Source organism: Hyposmocoma kahamanoa, unplaced genomic scaffold (genome assembly GCF_003589595.1).
Source record: "Hyposmocoma kahamanoa isolate Upper Pololo Valley unplaced genomic scaffold, ASM358959v1 100021, whole genome shotgun sequence".
NCBI lineage: Eukaryota > Metazoa > Arthropoda > Insecta > Lepidoptera > Cosmopterigidae > Hyposmocoma > Hyposmocoma kahamanoa.
The window spans coordinates 1,789,951-1,810,978 of NW_020653200.1; the positions used below are offsets into that span (position 1 = coordinate 1,789,951).

Here is a 21,028-nt window from a genome sequence, read left to right on the forward strand (position 1 = left end):
ATCGGCTTTATTTTACTTGTGCATGCAAAATAAATTAGAAACAATTAAGAAAATTACATAAATCCTTCATAAAAAAACAACAATTTAATTTATTAAATTCGTTGATGGTTCGAGTTTACTTACAGTGACAGCTTCAGCAACCCGTGGTAACGTATAATGAAAAATTGACACTGGCGACGATCGCTATATTTTGTATATTTTTTTTATAAAACTGACACTGGTCCAAGCCTAGTGGCCGCCATTAAGAAAATATTAATAATAATATATTAATTTAATAATACACTAGTACCAGTGCAGATATACATACATCAAAAGTGTCTAGGGATCAAGTACGTTTAAGAGTATTGCTGCAATTAGGGTTAATTATATTAACTTTTTTGTATCGCTATTGATACTTTTTAGTGAGTTTTAACATTTAAATAAGGAATATTGTTTAAAATTCGATAATAAGAAGAAAATCGATTGTCAATGTGGTTTTGTATAAAAATGAGTTATAGCGTTTTGACAAAATCATTACAATATCTGCATCGGAACTGAAACAATTTACATTATTATGGAGAGACGACATCATTTAACCCGAGAAGTGATGATGCGAGCCGTCGGAATGTTGGAAGCTGGTTCCAGGCAACGTGCTGTGGCTTTCACTCTTAACACTACACAGAGCGTCATAAGTCGGCTCTGGACACGCTATCGCATGACGGGCAGCGTGGGCGAGCGACATGGAGGACGATCTCGCATCACGACTCGCAGACAGGACCGGTATATCCAAAATACTGCTCGACGGAATCGTACCATGACCGCCATGATGTTGGTTACGAGGCTCCACAGCTCCACAGGCTTGCTAATAAGCGATCAAACAATCCGAAATCGTTTACGTGAAGTGGGTCTGCGATCCCGAAGGCCGTTCAGAGTTCCACCTATTGCACCCTGCAATCGCAGGACCCGTTTACGATGGGCTCGCGAACACAGAAACTGGGAGGAAGAAGACTGGCGCTATGTGTGCTTTTCGGATGAATCCCGCTTCGGTATGAGACCGGATACAAGACGTACTCGAGTTTGGAGAACATCTGGACGTCATGAACGTTTGAGATATTGTCAGGAAGTTCATCCATATGGTGGGGGAACAATAATGATATGGGCCGGTATTTGGATCGGCGGAAGAACCGATCTCATTTGGATCAGGGGTAACCTCAATGCTCAAGTTTACGCAGAGAGGATAGTTTCAGATGTTATCATCCCTTTGCGAGGCCAGTTGGGTGATTCATTTCAACTAATGCATGACAACGCACGTCCACACACGGCTAGAGTCGTAACACGCATTCTTGCCGAAGCTCGTATCAACGTTCTGCCGTGGCTTGCTCAATCGCCAGACCTCAATCCAATTGACCACGCATGGGATATGCTTCAAAGAAGAGCTGTGCCGAGTACGCATACCGTACATACTCTACAACAATATTTTGACTTGTTACAAAACACATGGGCGGCCATTCCTCAAAGTGATTTTGATGAACTCATCTTAAGCATGCCAAATCGCTGTAATTGTGTGATTCGTGTTAACGGTGGAAATACAGATTATTAATTTTCTTATCTTTACAATAAAAATGAGCAAAATCATCATTTTCGCCATTTTTTTGTCATTTAATTGACGCCGTTAATTTGAGTTTTTTCCCACAATTTGCAAAAACATCAATTTTAGTTTATTTTAATTAAATATAGGGGTAAGCGGTTAAATAAAACATAAGCATTAAAATAAGAAGTCGTCCTGGAAGACTGGATTTGGTAAATATTGCTTAAATAATTTTTATTTCAAAAATATTCACTTGATCCCTAGACACTTTTGATGTGTGTAGTATGAAAAATGGATTTTTTTTAATAATAAAAACAGCCACATGGTTTCCAACTACAGATTAGGTAGGACCACATCCCTCGTTGAGTAGCGTCAGTTTAAGGTTAATAAGGTTAACAATTCACGGAGCGGTTTCCATCCGCGCCCACCGGTTCTGCTAGACAGCGGTTTTATTTCAATACTCACGACCCTGCAAGTTTGTGCGGGCACGTAGCTGCCGCGGTTGCCGGCACGAAACCGTTGCGATCGCGGAACGGACCGGCGGCGCGGCGCGGGCGCGGTTCTACTAGTTACCGCCGCGGCAACCGCGGGCAACCGTCACCACTACAGGCGTAAAACGACGCGGGTGAAAACCGCTCCGTGAGTTCTTAGTGTATCGAAAAATGAGTTTCAGCGCCATCTAACGTGTAATAGTTAGCTATTATATACTAGTAGTATTTTTACTAAAACGCCACCTGTTGGTGAATGACTAAACCAGAATGAAAACATTACTGAAATATTGTGATATAACTCTTATTCAAGTGATTGTAAGATTAATTTTGTTAAATTTTAAAATTGTTTTACGTCATTTTCACGTTTTAAGCCCTACCCAATCAAAATCTTTAAGTTATGGTAGTAGATAATATAGCGTAAAGTTTTAATTGCACACAAGCTAAAAAGTGGCGACATCGGCACCCGATCTTACATAGCGTCATTACATATCTCCCTTTTTTTCTATATCTATCTATGGTCGTGTTGGACGGGTGTGAATGTCGAGGGCGCAGTATCGTGCGAGCGAGCACTGCGAACACACCTCCGAAACTAAACTGTCAGTTTAACCATTCTTAAAAACGTAATGTAAACCAATAAGTGTTTTGTAAAAATAAAAAAAGGTGTAATTATTTCGTAATCCTGAAAATTGACCCGGATAGTGACGGCTGTATTGCTTAGCCATCCTCAGAGCCGTCATTAGACGGGATCAGAACCTGACTATCACTGGCGCGTAATGTTCGAGATGTAGCAGAAGAATATGACGTAATTGATCGAAGCTATTAGAACTCGCACCATACATTTACTCTCCTCTAGCCAACGTTTCTACATGGCGACCCTGCCATATAAGCGTGCGCTTCGCGATCGGACGTCATGGGATCATTTTATGAACTTAGATTAATTTATGTACGCGACACCGGGAATTTGAACGTTTATACTGCCCTCGTAACGAAAAAAGGCACAACTATGCATATTTTAACTGTCTCCGTGGCCGAACGGTTACCATGCCGGACTGCGACGCAGAGGTCCCAGGTTCGATTCCCGGGCCGGGAGAAATATTTGTATGACCTACATTTATTTCTCTCGTGAGTTTCGGTGTAATTTGTGGTTGTCTATGTGTGTGTACATGGCACCCGCGACACAGGGTTTCCCTAGTGCGGGGCTATGTTGAGTGTGTGCGTTGTTATTATTAATGTTATTATTATTTATACAGCAGTTGTGCCTTTTTTTTTTTTTTTTTTTTTTATTTCTTTATACGTACATAGTGGAAAAGACAATCCAAGCAAGAGGAAATACTAATTGACCAAAATGCTGGCGGGGGCGGACGAAATCACGCGAACGGTGCTATAGATTATGGGATTCGCTCTTAAAATGTGTTGCTGTATATGATGCTTGCTGTTATGGTGTTGTATAATAGATGTCACGAACAATTGATACGCCGGGAGATTAACCACATGGTGGTCCAACGAGTAATGTTGCGCCGGAAGCAGACTGAAGTCACAGTTTAGAAAAATACGAGCAGCAGTGACGTGAGAAGCAAGGTAGTGAAGTGCTAAAGGTACTCGAATTTTTAATTTGTATTGCCGATAAATAATTATGTAGTGAATATACCTAATTATTAACTAGATAATGATAAACTTACTCAACCTTATTTAAAAGTACCTATCCAAAATATTAACATTTTAAGTGCTTTTAATATATATTTTAAATACATTTTCAATATTACTCTAGTTAGTGAATTAGTGAAAAAATATAATATTATATCGATATAAATAACTAATGATCATGTGTAATTTTTAAGATTCTATTAATTATAGATAACATATTCGCGTTAGAATTTTCGCTATGTTGGCGCTCGGACCATGTAACATAATAATACGAGAAAGAGATGGATAATCCTGCCTGCCAATCCACGCACACATTTGCGCGTATGCAAATAGCGCCTTGTTGTATGCAGTAGTAGTAGGTAAATAACTTTCGACCGTTGTATGGAGTATCCGAGGTGTGCTCTACAATCTCGCAAAGGCACACTAGTACCCAGCCGACAAGACTGGTATCCACCAGAGGTCACCTCGACGGTTCTGGTAGGGGTGGCAGTTGGTACAGAGTCAGGAGGTAGGATAAATATCATGATTAATAAAGACCAGCAGTCAAGTTTGTCCCTAGAAACCGACGCCCGCCACATTTGGAAACTTGTTTTCGAGCATTATAATTTTATAGAAATCATGGAAAGACTTATAAAAGTAAATTTAAAACTAAATCTCTAAAATGACAGTTTTTAAAAGGGGAAATATTATATCTTGCACCAGACCCAGAAAAAAACAACTGTGCTGAAAAATTCAACCTCCACGAATGCAGATGAAGTTAAACGTTTTGTTGCATTTAGCAATTATTACCATACATTTATTCCAAATCTCGCACCAGTATCTGTACCTTTGAATCAGCTTAGTCGAACAAATCAACCTTTTGAGTGAAATCATTAGCTTCATCTCCAATTCTGGAATACCCTAAATTCGAATAAGCATATTATTATATAATTTCTATTGCAAACAGATGTATCGGGATTAGCCGTAGTTGCAGTATTGTGTAATGGAAATATGAAACCAGTAGCTTATGCCAGCAGGCCACTAAATAAGGCAGCGCGAAACTATCACACAATTCAAGAGGAGCTTGTGGCATAGTATGGGCGATTAAATACTTTAGGCCTTATCTATACGGGTAACATTTGACAATATTGACAGATGACAACCCACAATTTACTTATTTGGCATGCGAGACTCGTCGAGCAGATTGTTGAAATTTATGATATAAAATACATAAACGGGCAGGATAACGTTATAGCGGATGCATTATCTAGGATAGTTATAACATTAAAATGAATTAAAAAGTATGTATGAAGAAATTACTGTAATGACAAGAGTGCTAAAGAGGAGAAAGGATTACATGGATTTAGATATGGATGAGACACGGATATCTAATAAGTTCATTAACGAAAGGTCTGATCGGCCAAGAGTTGTGGAGTTATTAAAGAAACCGTCTGATTACGTAGAGATGTTATTTATAAAAGGCGAAAGTATAGAGAAAATGGATGAATATCCGATGAATGTCAATGCTTCGCGTATGATAAAAATAATGAAATAATATACATAAACCTCAATAATATAAGCCACATTTCTCGCGAATCGAATTTGGGACAAAGTGGAGTAGTTTTTGCGAGGAAAATAAAGTAGAAAGAATATGCGTATTAAAAAATGACGCATAATAAATAAGATATGCGAAAAAATTAATAATATAAAGAAATGGACCGTTTTACATTTATGTATTTTGAGAGGTATTAAACGATTTGATAACGACGACAAAACGGGTCATTTTATTGATAGACGCAATAAATTGGATGGACATCAATGACTTGAATATTAATATAAGTAAAACCAAAGTTATGACATTTAAATCTTATAACTCAAATCCCATACCGGTTAAAATTAATTGCAACGCTGATATTGTAGATTAAGTAGACACAATTAACTTTCTTGGGTTAACAAACGACATGAACCTGAACTAGAGGGAACACATCTAACAGATGTTGAACATGAACCTAAACAAATTTGTTTACGCTCTACGAAGTCTGTCTCGTGTGAAGCTGCTTTGACAGCCTATCACGGCACGGTCTTCTACTATGGGGCAACTCAGTAGTCTTAGAAAGAGCGTTTAAAGTCCGGAAGAAGTGTATTCGAGCAATTTGCGGCGTGTGGTTCGAAGACAGTTGCAAACCGCTGTTCAAAAGGCTAAACATATTACCTTTGCCATGCATGTACATTGGGAATATCTGTGTATTTGTCAACTCTCATCCTCAATATTTAAAAACACACGGTGAAGTCATTCAAAGGCATACTAGAGCAAAAATTATGAATCTTTTATACCAACCTCGTTGCCACAAAGTAATTTATAAGGATAACTGCTTCAACATGTATATAATTATTTATTATAAATTACAAAACGAAATTAAATTATTAGAAGGACATACTTTTAAATTACAATTGACAAAATGACTTTTGATACCTTGCTTCTATAGTAATAAAGAATATTTAGAATTTACAAATTCATTATATTAATTAGAAACTATAGAGACTAAACATTAAATCCCATCAATATTTGCACATCTGCTTGCAGGTTGAACATAATGTACCTAATTTTACTTAAGACCTATGTAATTCCTGTGTTCTGGCAAATAAACTTATTCTGTTCTATTCTATTCTAAGATATACTATGATTTAGTGGGCCCCTTACCAAATGACTATGAAGGCAATTGTTTAGATGTTTGCTTTATAAAAAAATTTGGACTTATTTTAAGGTTTGGCCATTACATACCATTTAATCGCGGTACGGAGTTCATTTCGTCAACAATTTAAAAGGTGTGTAAACTTTTAGGTGTAGAAAGACTCATCAACCCCTTACCCCATCAATCTGTTGGAGCCCTAGAAAACATGCATAATGCAAGCATATGGGAGTATTTCTACGAATATACTGTGAACAAAGATCTGACTCCTGGAGTTATTGGTTACCTTATGGACATTCAGTTTCAATACTATAGTACATACTAGTACATAATACGTATTTTGTAAAAATCAACAAGGTGTAATTATTTCATAATCATGAATCATGAAAATGGACTCGGATAGTGACGGCCGTATCGCTCAGCCATCCTCAGAGCCGTCAAATATAATAATAGAGATGGTCATTTATAAACAGAACTAACATATTCCACCTCATGACATCAATTTTATTTGTAAGTCTCAATCGTGAATGTTCATTTTTAGTACCTATCATGGGTGCAACTGCGACCAGTGGCAGATTCTACAAGTCCCCGCGACAAACGTTCGCGTTCGAGTTGTCGCGCCTGTTTTGATAATCATATGCAAGTAAATAAAAGTGGTTTGTTCTTAGCAATAACATATTTTACGTTTAATTTTTTTACACCTTTACTAATCCACCAAATGAAATGTGCTTCACTACAGAACGTCAAAGATATTTACGATCTGATGCTTCGTTCCCTTCAGGTATCGCGCCGCGTCCGGCTGACAAGTCGGCAGAAACTTGTCCAACCATAGTGGCCGTAGGTTGGAGCATGGAGGGAGCTTTGGTCATATGTGGCACAAAGCATTTCTGCCTTGGGCACGGCCCTTTAGCTATTGGACCAAGCTTAGCACTGCAGAAAGATTCGTTGGTCTTGGAACCTAGAAGTAATTGTATTAATAAGAACATATTAAATTTATTAAATTATCTTCCCTGTACTATAATATTCGTAGAACTAGTCAATAGAAATAGTGGGAACGAACGTGGGACTTAAGTTAGGCACATGATTTATTTCTTGTAAGGCTTATTCAGTAGATTCTACCAAGTTTTATTAATCAAAATACTCGTATATTGCATTTCAATGTTCATTAGGCGTATTGGCCAATAGGCGTAGAGGTGAATAATATATATGCACGAGCCCTGTAAGGTGGGGTCGGGCTCGGCCTGCGGCGAGTGATCGGTTTCAGATTACGGGGTGTGCTTATGCTTTTCGGTGTCACAGCGGTTAGTACTATGGGCGCTTGGTGAGGAGGTTCCAGATTCGATTCCCGATTTAAGCCAATTTATGAAGTTGGTTCTGGTCAGGGTATTCTGGGTATTGCCCTCAGAGTTATCGTTCCTCTGGTACTCATAGTACAGGAAATAACCTAGTTTGAGATCAGAAATTTGTGTGATTGTAATTTTTTCCCTAAATACTTCTTTTTGACATAATTCCAATAAAAAATTATCTAATAGAGAGACGGTCGCGATGCAACAACGCTATAGGTATCTCATTTTCAATACATCAGGAAGAAAGCCTTACATTTTGAATAATTGTGAAATCTTGTACTCGTAATAGAGTCTCCGTATACTACCCACGGTGACGTCCGGATGCTTCGGCCTTCGCCTTCCGCTGAAACTCGGCCTACGGCCTCAGCACTTTTGACTTTGTATTAAAAATTAACATAGTCTATAATGGCAACCATATTGAAAAATGGCGAAAAATAAGTATGGATCATAAATTATTATGAAACACCCTTAGAGTGCCACGTGCCAATTTTCAAAGGAATCAGAGCAAATTTTTCTGCCCAACTTTTTCTGCAAACACTTCTAAGGCGGCCATATTTGAAAAAGGCGAAAACCCGTTTTGCCCATATTATTATTATTATCAGGCACTTCTAGAGGTCTCCGCATGCCAATTTTCAATCGAATCAGAGCAAATCTCTTTCAGCAGCTATTTTTAACGTAAAAACTCTTATATGACAGCCATATTAAAAAAAGTGGCGAAAAAAATTGTTGACCCCAAATTATGATGAAGGACTCCTAAAGCCTAAAGCCGCACGCCAATTTTCAGCCGGATCGAAGCAAGATTTTCCTCGGCCGCCATTTTGAATTCATCATCTTGAATTTTTTAACACAGACAATTTACCACTGTTATACCCTCTATGACATTTCTTCGAGCACCTCCTACTTATCTTCAATAGTTTCCGTTATAGAAGACCATGAAATTTCTAAGGCATCCATCTTGTTTATTTGAATTTCGAACATTTTTACTTCCGACGGAAATTGCTTAGGGTGTAACCTCATAAAAGTGCACAAACATTCCGTTAATATATTATAGTTCTTGCAGGCCGTTGATCTCTCTTTCATGTTTTCCACATTCAGGTCATCTCATATTTGATTCTTTGCTTTGGAACCCATCCGCGTACAATGGTATAAATATCTTTTTATATATATATATATATGGTATGTATATATAGGGAAGTATGCGTTCTATTTCCATCAAAGGGCCGCTGAAGCGACCCGCGAGGGCTTCTTTAGAGACTTGTGTGAGAGGTTGGGAGTTTACATTTCTGTAGAGAATCTTCTTTGGTTGAGTTTGGATGGGAGGGAGCACGGTTATTGACTGCTTCAGTTTAGTTACATGTAGGGGTAGTTGATATGATCGCTTCAAGTCGTAACCTTAAATATCTCAGACAAACAAGTCGTAACCTTATATATCTCAGACAAACCAGTCGCATATTATTGACAGCTGCAAAGATTCAGAATAGTGAATTTCACTTCAGAACACTTTCGGTTCTGGTAGAACCTGACTAAGGTCTTTGACAATTTTTATTTGAAAGCCATGTATCCACTTTTGACGCTTTAGTCTGGCAGCTTCTGTGCTACTTGATGCGAAGCGCTATTTCAATATTTTTATTGTACTCAATGAACCCGTTCGATCACTATTCCCGTAACACATTTTAAATGATCTTTATTCGTTTTGGCAGAACAATTACCTAAATATCTACAGTAGTCAGTATCGATCTATCCAGCTACCCGCGTATAGTATGTTGCGCGTTGCGCTGGGCCGCTAAAGGGGCCCGCGACGCCTGTGTGTTATTAGGCTTGTGACCGTTTGCTGCTTGAAGTGTTTGTTTCATATATATATTTTTGTTAAGTTTATTTGGTTGTGAGGGAGTCAGGTACAATCTACCTGTATCCAATAGTTTCCGAGATACCGGCCCCCGAAATTTGTATGGCAGCCATTTTGTTTTCCGAATTTCGAATTTGTTTCACTCCACGTAGTAACTGCCCAGGGTGTGGATAGACATTTGTTTGGAGACCTTGAGTCAAGACGCATACTTTAGCCGCGCAGCTGGGGTCCTACTTAGGGTCCTACTTATTATTTTTTGTAGAATTCACATGTAATAAGATCAATAACGTCTCGAATTATAATAATAAAAAATCAACAACAATACGAATACCCCAAAATAAATATACATATTTTAGAGACAAGCAATTAAATATCTTCTTTTTCAATCTGATTGTATGTTCAAGATGTTCCAACATCTGAGTGAGAAGTCTGATGATGCTCATCATAGGTACCCAGCGGCGCAGCTCGTTATTAAGTCATACCAAATGACCTAATTATGCTGGGAGAGAGACGCGAAAACTTCTGTTGACGCTAAGCCTTTCCCAACTTGTCAGTAGCGCCTCCAGGATTCCAGATGCTAAGTCTCATACGTCTAATTGCTCTGTCTATAGTCTTTTGAAACAAGAAGACAAATACTTTAATTTTATTCGGATATCCGTATCTACTTATTTTAAACTTTCTTTAAAAAAGGTAACTGGTAGGAAATTAATTCATCGACTTCAACATCCATAACTTGAGAAATTGACACACGCTGCCAAATCGGAAATCAATCACAAAATGGCGTGGGAAGGAAAGACCCAACCCGCGCGCATGAAACGCGTCGCCCGCGTACCGACCGCAGAGTGCGCGGGTGACCGCGTCTCGCGCGGTTTGCGGCCGCCACGAGCAACCGTCTCCGCTGCGGGCGTAAAACGCATCGTGAAATGTGCTACTAAATTTTGCAAACATTTCTACATTCTTCGGAGACCGCGGTCCAGCTACCGCGGCGGGCGCGGGTGAAAACCGCTCCATGAGTTCTTAAAAAATATATAAAATAATATTTAAAATAGTGTTACGTCGTTTTCATGTCCTAAACCCTAACCAATCAAAGTCGTTAAGTTATGGTAGTACATAATAGAGTGTAAAGTTTGAATTGCACTTAAGCTAAAAAGTGGCGACATCGGTACCCGATCTTACATAGCCTCATTACATATCACGAAAGAAATCCAGTCTTGTCGATTGTCTATGATTAGTCATTTGGATTTGATACTTCGGCAGTCTCTGACAGGGGGAGAGCCAAACTTATTAAATGGAACGCTCTAAAACGCAGGCGTATGTATTCTCTACAAAACGGAGTCCCTGTGACCTGACTCCGATTGTTTGTGATGTATCCATACCGATAGCCGACTATCGCCATAAGTTACTTGGAATGAACTAGTTGTCCAGTCTGCACTTCGACAGATGCATAGAATACATGGCCAAAAATGTAACCAGGAAGCTTGACATCCTTTTCAAGGTGAGGTGTTACTTCACACTGGGACAGACAAAAAGCTTGCAGTTATAAAAAATTCAAATCGAGCATTTGATTTTGTGGATGTTAGCTTCAGAATGTTTACGGATCAAAGGTGGACCAACAGATTTGCGTAGGTATATTAGACCTCTGGACGTCCAGCAATATGAAAAGCTTTTGAGTATTAAATGTCATAGTTTCGGACAAGAACACCGGTCACGGAGGGTCACAGATCTTGAGATGGCTAGAATTAAATTTATCTCCTTTTGGTCTTCCTTTATTGAAATTCTTAACTGCTTTTATTAAGTTTTCCTTCATCAGGACGCAGTTTAGTTCCACTATTATTGGTTTTACGGCCGCTTTATTGGAATTAACGCGATATATGACCTTAGCGTCCGAGTCTTTTAGGTCTATATCAACCGATTTAGCTATAGTATCCGGTTTTTTATCATCTTTGGTCATCCTTGGTACATTGCGAACTTCTACTCCTGTCGCTTTATATTTGCGCTCCAATGTTTCAATTTTCTCAAATCTCAAGTTTGAATATATTTTCCCTTCTTCATTCTATCTTCCTCTAGACTTTGGAGCTTTTCCAAAACGGAGTCATATTTGTCAGAAATAAACTGCAGTCTCAATTATAACTCATTATTTTGCTGTTTAATCTTATTAAAGCGTTGATCTACCGATATTGACAAATTTGTAAACAACCCCCTCTTTACCGATTTAAGATCTTTTAGATCGTCATCTTGTGTACGTCTTGTAAAAATTAATGCAATACCAGGTTCCAGAAATCGATAGTGGCTAAAATTCACTTAAGTATTGAAGAGTCAACTCACTGGTCATCGATCGATGATTTTTGCGATGGTTATGATCATTATTTCTCAAGTATTTCTTCTATAACTGCATCTAATCCCGAGAAACCAATAAGTATAGAAAACGTCTGTAAATCTATGGTTATGTTGGAAACTGGCGAGATGGAAGTAGAACAGATAATTAATTTCTTGCGTGATAACTGCGCTTCTGGCATAGACGGAATTTCTTTCACCGTTTTATAAACACCTATTACATTCCTAATAAATTTGTGTTTATTTACCGGTGTGTTTCCCAATATACTTCAAAAAGGTGTAATAATTAATAATAAATAATAAATAATTAATATCCAAAATTATTTTGAATCAAATAATCTCCTGTCTGATAGGCAATTCGGTTTTCGGAACGCCAGGTCTACCGATGAAGCAGTTTACGATCTTCCTAATTATATTGTTAATGCTCTAAGCAATCATGAAAAGTGCGTAGCAATATTTATTGAACTACCAAAGGCCTTTGACATAGTTTCCACAGCCCGGTTATGTTCCAAACTGGAAAAAGTTGGAATTGGAGGAAAACCGCTTGGAATATTTCAGAGCTACCTTATGTTACCTTATGTTAATGTGTCAAAATTGACGATCTTCTGAGTCAGGAGCTTCCTGTGGAGCATGACGTTCTGTGGAACGGCAACATTTTGGGTCCGACTTTGTGTTTAGCCTATATCAATGATATGTGTTCCATTAATTTAATTAACGTAAGACTGGTGGCATTTGCTGATGACACGGCTCTCATTTTCACAGGTCGCACTTAGGGAGCAAGCATTTCAAGCTGCACAAATTGGCTTTAATTCGATAACCAGTTGCCTCACTAATTAAAAAAAAAATGTAATTTATTGACGCTGGATGCTGTCAAAATGAAGTTTTTGAAATTCTGTATTAATAAACCAAAAGCATTAGAACCGTTCAGCTTTAGTATAGTCGCCCATAATCACGCTTTAAATAGCAGCCTTCCTTGCGACTGTCCTAAATTAGAAACGGCTACCACTGTTAGATACCTGGATGTGACTTTAGATGAACATCTAAATTCTGTACCCCACATTGAAAACCTAACAAGCAGAATACGTAAACTAATATACGTTTTTAAGCACCTAAGACATGTAGCTGAACCGCGTATATTAAAAATGGTGTACCTTGCACTGTGTCAATCTTTACTGGTTTACTGCATAACATCACGGGGTGGTTCATCTAAAACTCATACACTTAGGAACGAGTACGCTCTGAGAGCAGTTGTAAAGGTATGTACGTTCAAACCTTTTCGTTTTCCAAAAAGAGCCTTATATGAATATTGTGAGGTATTTACAGTACGCCAAGTCTTTGTTCTCAAAACTATACTACGACAACACACTGCACCTCACAGTATATACATTCCGTCATTGTAATACAGTAGACGTATGAACGTCATTTCCCGGAGTGTTATTTATCTGTAAAACTTCTTTGAGCCTAAAGTTCTTTTACTTTTTGGAACGATTCTTATGCAACAAAAATAATAATCGTTATACAGGGTGGTCGAAATAGTGACGTCCAAAGAAATATTTTGGTGCGAGAGGCACCTAAATTTTATCTGAGCCACCTCCATGTACGTTCCGCGATTTTCCATAGTTTTCGAGTTATGATTTTTTTTCAATGGATTTTTTAAAATTTTCAACCGGATAAGCTCTAATTTTGTTTTTTCAATTTGTACAACAATTTTTCGGGTTTTTTTTTTGTAACTCCATCTTTATGAATTATACTTTAACGCACAAAATAATCGGCTTCGTAATATCAATGGAAGCTACGAAAGTTTTGACTTAAAGTGGAACATTCGCGTTCGAGAGAGTCAGACTTGAATCTTCAACTTACAGCTGCGCTAGACTCTAAACTTTCATTTTAATACAAAAAAAGTAGTACTTAATATGCCTTTATCTGGTGAAATCAGCCTCCAAAGGTACTGACGTCGAAAATTCCTACGAAAGTAATTTGATCAAAAAACATAAATTATTGCCTATTTTATCTTTCCTAATGTCTTCTAATCTTTAAATTCCTATTTTTTTTGTATTAATATGAAAGTTTTGAGTCTAGCGCAGTTTTTAAAGTTACTCAGGCATTATGAAATTGCCGGATTAGGTTTTTAATTTAAACTTAAAAATTGAAATCCGACTCTCTCGAATGCGAATTTTCCACTTTGAGTCAAAAGTTTCGTAGCTTCCATTGATGTTACGAAGCCGGTTATTTTGTGCGTTAAAGTATAAAGATTGAGTAACAAAAAAATCCCGAAACATTGTTGTACAAATTGTAGAGCCGATTCGGTTGAAAATTTCAAAAAATCCATAAAAAAATTAATAACTCGAAAACTACGAAAAATCGCGGAACATACATGGAGGTGATTCGGATACCCCTCAATGTGAGGCGCCTAATTTTTTTTTGGACGTCACTATCCCGGCCATCCTGTATATCGCTAATTTCGCAAAATAGTGAAATACGCCATGAAAAAATGTACAGTGGTTTCCAGAATCGGCGGCGAAAAAGGCTAGTGCTGACAAAATAAACAGTGTGGTTTTGGATTTTATTTCATCACTACTATGATCATCATCGTAATTTTATCATACTGTACTACCCCAACAGAAGGATATTTTTTAGTTATTAATAACTACCCATTTTTTCGACCGCCCGCCAATGACCAAGTTTATTAGCTACCTGTTTTCAAAGAGAAGGCTATATTAATTCTTCGAGAAATCATCTTTAAAATGTGTGATAATGTAAAACTTATTACCAGGACACGTTTGACGTGTATGTATGTACGGCCGGCATTGACCTCCATGTCGTTGACATTTCTGATTGCATAGAGGTACTCCTCCTCCGCCAGGACACGTTGATTTCCTTGGTGGTAGCATGGGTGGTGGTGTTTGCCGGCCCTGTTCTGATGGCGGGCCCAGTGATGGTGGCGAGCCCCAAGCTTGTGGCGAGCCCCGTGCTTGTGGCGGGCCCTGTGCTACCAGCGAGCCCGCTGCTGGTAAGGCGTTTAGCGATGAAATTCCCTCTGTGCCTTCTGAAGTCGTGTCTGAGAAAGGGCCCGACCCGCAGCACGGCGGCGGGGGCGACGCCGGGCAAGTACTACTGGTGCAGCACCTCTCTGGAGATACAACAATAAAATTGAAGCATTTATTGAAATTTAAATGGCAACAATTAATTCTGTGGTACTTACCTTCACCACCGTTTATAATTGTCCTTTCTTTGTTCTTCCTATCTTTCGCATAATCTCTGCTTCTACTTTTCGTCCGTTCTTTACCTTTCTTGCTTTCTTTATCTTTATCTTCCATTAAAGTTTCAATTGCGCGGCGACAGCATGGATTCAAATCTTAAGTAAAGACAAAAAGATGTCATAAAATACTATATCAAACAGAATGTTGCATACAGGGTGTAACCGAAGGGTGCAGAAGGAAATACAAGAACGCAGAGAGTCAAATAGCAATACTTTCGTTATTTACATAGCACTAGTTATTATTTTTTAGTAGAATTATAAGATTCTGTGCTAAAATTCATTCTTCCAAATATACAGACTGATTTTTTTAAATTGCTGTAGGTATGATTTGTCGCAACCGATCGCGCGATTCTTCGCGCTGAAAAAATATTTTAAGTAGTTTCCCGACAAATCACATTATTTTTCAATAAGTTTTCATTTCTTTGCTTTCGATTAATTTACAATGAAATTGAACAAATTAATCTCATTAAACAATTGACTTCTTAGAGACCTTGTTGCAAATTTATAAACAGTTTGGCATAATTATTAATAAGAGCTGCAATTTATTTATTATTTATATATTATTATTAATTTATATTCATGATCTAAACTAATACGTAAAAATAACTTCGTTGATTACTTTCAATTGTTTAATACGTCTTGTTTTGTAAATTGTCTCAAGGCTACAAAAATGAAACCGTTTCAAAAATATTACGATCTGTTGGGAAACTAGTAATATTTTTTCATTTGAAAATTTTAATTGTTCCCGCCATTTTCGACGACTTCAAAGTAGTGTGATAATAGTGACGTTAGCGCACGATTTTAATACCGATATCGACGAAAATTCGTAATTTCATAAAATTACATTAATTTAATTACTCATAATTTTCAACACAAATCAATTCCAATTCACTTGATAGCAACTCTCTACGACCTTGAATTTCCACTGCATCCTTCGGTTACACCCTGTATACAAGTGAAAGCCAATGTCACACTGAAGGTCTAGCGGTTGAGGTCCCGCCACAATGTAAACAGTGGTGCGAGTACCGACTGAACATCTGTCGATCTTCATAAAGGAGGACTTTTGGCGAAAGGGTTATGTGCCAAAGTTTCAGAGGCCGGTTACCGGACACCCGCATTGCTTCACGCGTCGCAGTCAATACGTGTAAATAATTAATTATGTTTCCTCATATTATTATGTATATTCATCTATAAGGTATGTATTTATTAGTCTTTATGTATTAATTAATTTAGTGTTTAAGGAAATTGATATGCAGAACATGAGGTCGACCTTTTGCTGTTCGAACGATGTTTAATTGAAAATAATGATGTAGGATATTATTTAAGAAATCCAACGCCTGCTTAATGTATTTGTTACGTAGTTAAATAGGTAGTCATCAGGTGCAACTGTTATAACATAATTGTAAAGCTGGCCACTTTAGTTGAATCCTGTCTTGATGGTGATAAAAACAACTTTTATATGGCAATTGATTCTTTATCGTCCGCCACAAAGGCGAGAATTGAGGCCGAGATTTAAATTTACAAAATCCTCTCCTTTTTTCATTACATTCAAACAAATTTTCTTTTAACCTTATATTTAAAAATTAAGCAATACTCAACCCGCACGATGAGTGATGTTTTTCCAGAAAGAAATACAAAATGATGTCAATACAAGAGTATACATAATAATACTTTTAAATTATGTATCGCAGAATTGCTATTGGCATCTAATCAACCTCCGTCAATTTACCTGACACTATGTTTTTTTACACCGCGCTTGTAGTATTCACTCATCTGCACCACATCAACTTTCATTAGGAGATGGCATTCTAAATACGTGAGCAATTAAGATATGTAGCATGCATCCACACGCTTCAATATGTGTTTTTTGTTCTCGTTTAATTAATTCTTGTCTTAGAAAAGCAGTGATAATCAAGACTCTCGTGCACTGCACTCATGGTAGTGATTGGCTGGCACAAAAACTCGAAATACGATTTTTGCTTTCAAGTTCTGTTTATATGGAGACGTTCAATATTCAAAGGTGAGACAATTATCGCTCACATGGAAGGGCGATAATCACGAATGTTTAGAGGAGGAAAGGTTTTTATATTCTTTCGATAATCGTATCTTCGAGACGAGAAACTCTCTCCATCTAGATGGGTCTTAACGTTAGTTAATTTACCTGTGCCCCTATTTTTGCACTGCTCTTGTAGTAATCACATAAACTTTCACTAATTTACACGTAATATTTTTCACGGCCATTGAAAAAATGTTTTTTTTTTTCACGGCCATTTGTGATATCAATTCACACGCATCTCATTCATGATAATTAATTCCTCTGTAATACTATTTTTTCTCCGCTCTTATAGTAATCACTTGCCTGTATCACACCAAATTAGTATAATTTACACTTAACCTTTTTTGTTCAGGGCTGTTGAAGAATGTCTCATTGTTTTTCATTGCTATTGTGATATTTAATCCCACTCATTATATTGACGGTTGCAAATTTACTAGTAACATTTTTTTCATCGCTTTTATGATCAATACTCACACTTATTACATTCATTTTCGCTAGTTTACATTTAATCGGTTCTTTTTTCACTCATATGCAACGCGTTAATATACCTGTAACAGTTTTTTGTCACTGTTGATGTGACATTGACTGACACGCACACTTTTGCTAATTATTCTAACAATACTTATTTTTTCTAACAGGGGTTGTGGTGTTATTTGCACGTTTCACTACAATTTTTACCTGTAGCTAACACTTTTTTCACTTCTGTTAAATTGTAAACATGTATGCTTTATTAAAACACAATAAACATTTTTGCGTGCATGAGACGCAGACTTGACAGTTCGACTTTTTCACCTTAAAATGTATGTAGTGAATCTTTTGGAACAAACTGATACGTACTCCAGTTTTCGAAAAATTACGAGGATTCAAAAACCCTGTAGCCAGACTTTACCTTTCACAAAATTTACAAAATTAAATCAAAACTACCGTTGACACTACTCTCTGTGTTCTACATTCTAAGCTGGCAAGTGTTTGTCATACGAACCCCGACAAGCATCCGGGGAGTTTGGCGGTTTTGGCGAAGGATCTGTGGACAATAGCGCTGTTATAAATGTCGTCTTACTAGGCCGCGCAGACTCTTTACATACGTGATGACGTGAGTGACGGAGACAGTGGAACGGAGGTACAACCTATGTGATTTTTAAACGTTCCTTCGTAAAAGTCTCGGTGATACTATTCGGCGGCTGATCACTGTGGTTTTTACATCGTGACCACTACTATCAGCCACCACTAGACGCGACTGGCGTGCACACATATGAGTCGCGCTGTTGCGTATGAATGCAGTTACCAATAGTGCGGTGGTAATGGAGCCATGTGATTTTACAAGTCGACAAACGACGCGGATGTCGTTCACCACATATAAATGGCGACGTAAGTACAGGGCATGCTCCTAGTTTGCGATGAAAAAACGCTAGAAGACCTTACACGCACAACACAGTTACAGTTAAGGCAACTGATAAGTTTCCATGTAATAATGTTATTACGAAATTGCGTTGGTCTTTGGGGGCTGCGTTTAAGTGCCATCCAAGTACAAACACGTGTAAAGATTTCAGCTCGCAGGGATGGATACATTTTTAATTAATGGTTTGTATACTTTGTTATAATCATAATAATGATGTCTATCATTGACTTACAATTATATGGACGTCGGGTCCGCGCTAAAAAGTGTCCGAACTTATAGGACGTTAAAACGTATACAGAGCGTCATTCACGCTTTAGTCTTCGTTTGTTCGACTGACAGCGAAGCAAGCAAAATTAGACAGTACTGCGATGACATTACAATTCAACGTTTTAGCTTTTTCATATTCCTTTACATGTCACTACGTTTTAATAGGTTGACTTGGGACATTTTTTTCGTGGTTTTTGTATTAGACCCGTCGTCCATTTATTTGTAAGTCAATGATGTCTATTCACAATTCAAATAAGGTTTAATAAAATTACTAACTGTCACAAGGAATTCTCAAATTTTGGCAAGGCGCTTGATTTCTGGGTCCACATCTGCCTTTTACCGAGCTTGATTGCTTTGAGATTCGCTTATCGAATGCACAACCAGGACGTATATCAGCCGGTATTTTCCCGCAACAAGTCTGCCCGGGGCGAGCGTCACCTGGCAGATTTAAAATTTTAACGAAACAGCAATCATTTTCATACTTGACAAAACTAATACATATTATATATTTTAATTCCTTAACTTATATATCTCGTAGGAAAGTAAAAATACAAGTAAGTATGCTGTGTACGCGTTGTTGTGTGAAAGCAAAAAACAAAATTTTGTATAGGATTTAATGCTTCTTACTTTCCCGTATGTATAAAATTTTGTTTAGACGCATTGACAACTCTAACCCGTAAAATTAGCTAGATTAGAATGTCACGTGTGTGATGGGACAGGATCAGTGAATTCGAGAATCGATGTTAAAATAGACTGACTGCACTTGTTCATCTACCTAAAAATGGAAATGTCATTACATAAGAATGAAAATAATAATCTCAGTACAGAGTACTAAAAAAACCGACCTCAAAAGTACGTGGAATTACGTGTATTTGCCAAGTTTTATTGGAATATCCCCAAGTTCGCCACTATACAGGACTTGACGCTGGAGATAATAAAAATAGGTTCTCACTACGACACTACTCAAAGTATATTGAGAAAAACGCTTTGAATGGAAGAAATAGCAAAATCAACCATTAAAGTAATTGCTCCTAAATTAAAGTTAGGCGCTATTTGTAAAAGTGAATCTTCATGCGTGAACAGCCACCCTTCGAGGTGGATGATTTTCTTCAAAATGAAATGGGACCACTGTGGAAGTACCCTCTTTCCAACAAAAAAAGAATCATGAAAATCGATTCACAAATACCGAAGGTATCGCGTAACATACATACAAAAAAAAAATAGAAAAAAAAGAACATAGTCGAATTGAGAACCTCCTCCTTTTTTAAAGTCGGTTAAAAATGATTAAAGGAGCAATATTGAAAAAAGTATTGTTCGTTTAGTTTCAAGAGTTTCATTCCGGTAGAGAGAAACCTATTGAGAGTTTCCTCTGTGAGCTTTTGCACCAGTCGTCATTACACATTACGTTTAATATTTGCAATTGGCATTGAAAATCCCATAGATAACGTACAGGTAGATATTATAATACGGAGATCTTAAAGGAGATCTTAATGAATGTATTGACATGGAACAGCCTACTTGATTTGAGAGTGAAGGGCAGAACAAAGTTTGTTCACTCAAGATGTAAGTCTCAAAAAGTATCTACATAAGCATAGGTATTACTATTATTGTTTTTATAATATCAAGTGACGGGACGAACAAGTCGTGTACCTGGTTGTAAGCTACACGCCTGTCCATACCATTTACAGTGGCACTAAGAATCTTCCGCAAAGATATGAGGGACACTGCCACTGCGCCTGTCACTCTGAGACAAGTCCCATGTGCCTGTAATTTCACCAGCCCTTACCCTTCAAAACCGGAACACAGTAATGCCCACATTACAGTTTGGCAACAGAAATGGTTACTGGACCAACTCTTTCACAAGGGGCTCTACTGGTACTAAAATTTAATTCATTGGCAATGGCGAGTTAAACATTGAAAAAGGTGTTTCCTACAAAAACAAGGTTACTTGTTATAGCCATTTATGTTGATGATTTCTTTATATTTAGGTCAAGTGAGCACCAAAAGATAATGCCATATAAATTGCTCAGTTGCAACTTTAAGACCAAATTGCTTGGATCTGTAAGATAAGCGTTTGGTAAGAAAATTGAAATTGGAAACAACGGATGTGACAAGTAGACACGGTATGAATACGTGAAACGGTTGTTAGC

General features: G+C 37.6%; 1 protein-coding gene across 1 annotated transcript in view; it reads right to left on the reverse strand.

Moving 5' to 3' along the window:
- The window catches only part of LOC113240194, a 124,054-nt gene that overhangs the window by 23,088 nt on the left and 79,938 nt on the right, over nt 1-21,028 (reverse strand). Inside the window, exons 29-33 of the mRNA XM_026477444.1 lie at nt 19,155-19,316; nt 18,195-18,236; nt 15,100-15,252; nt 14,668-15,027; nt 7,129-7,329 (exon numbers count right to left, since the gene is read on the reverse strand). Of these exons, the coding sequence (XP_026333229.1) occupies nt 7,129-7,329; nt 14,668-15,027; nt 15,100-15,252; nt 18,195-18,236; nt 19,155-19,316 (918 nt within the window). The remainder of the gene's footprint in view (nt 1-7,128; nt 7,330-14,667; nt 15,028-15,099; nt 15,253-18,194; nt 18,237-19,154; nt 19,317-21,028) is intronic.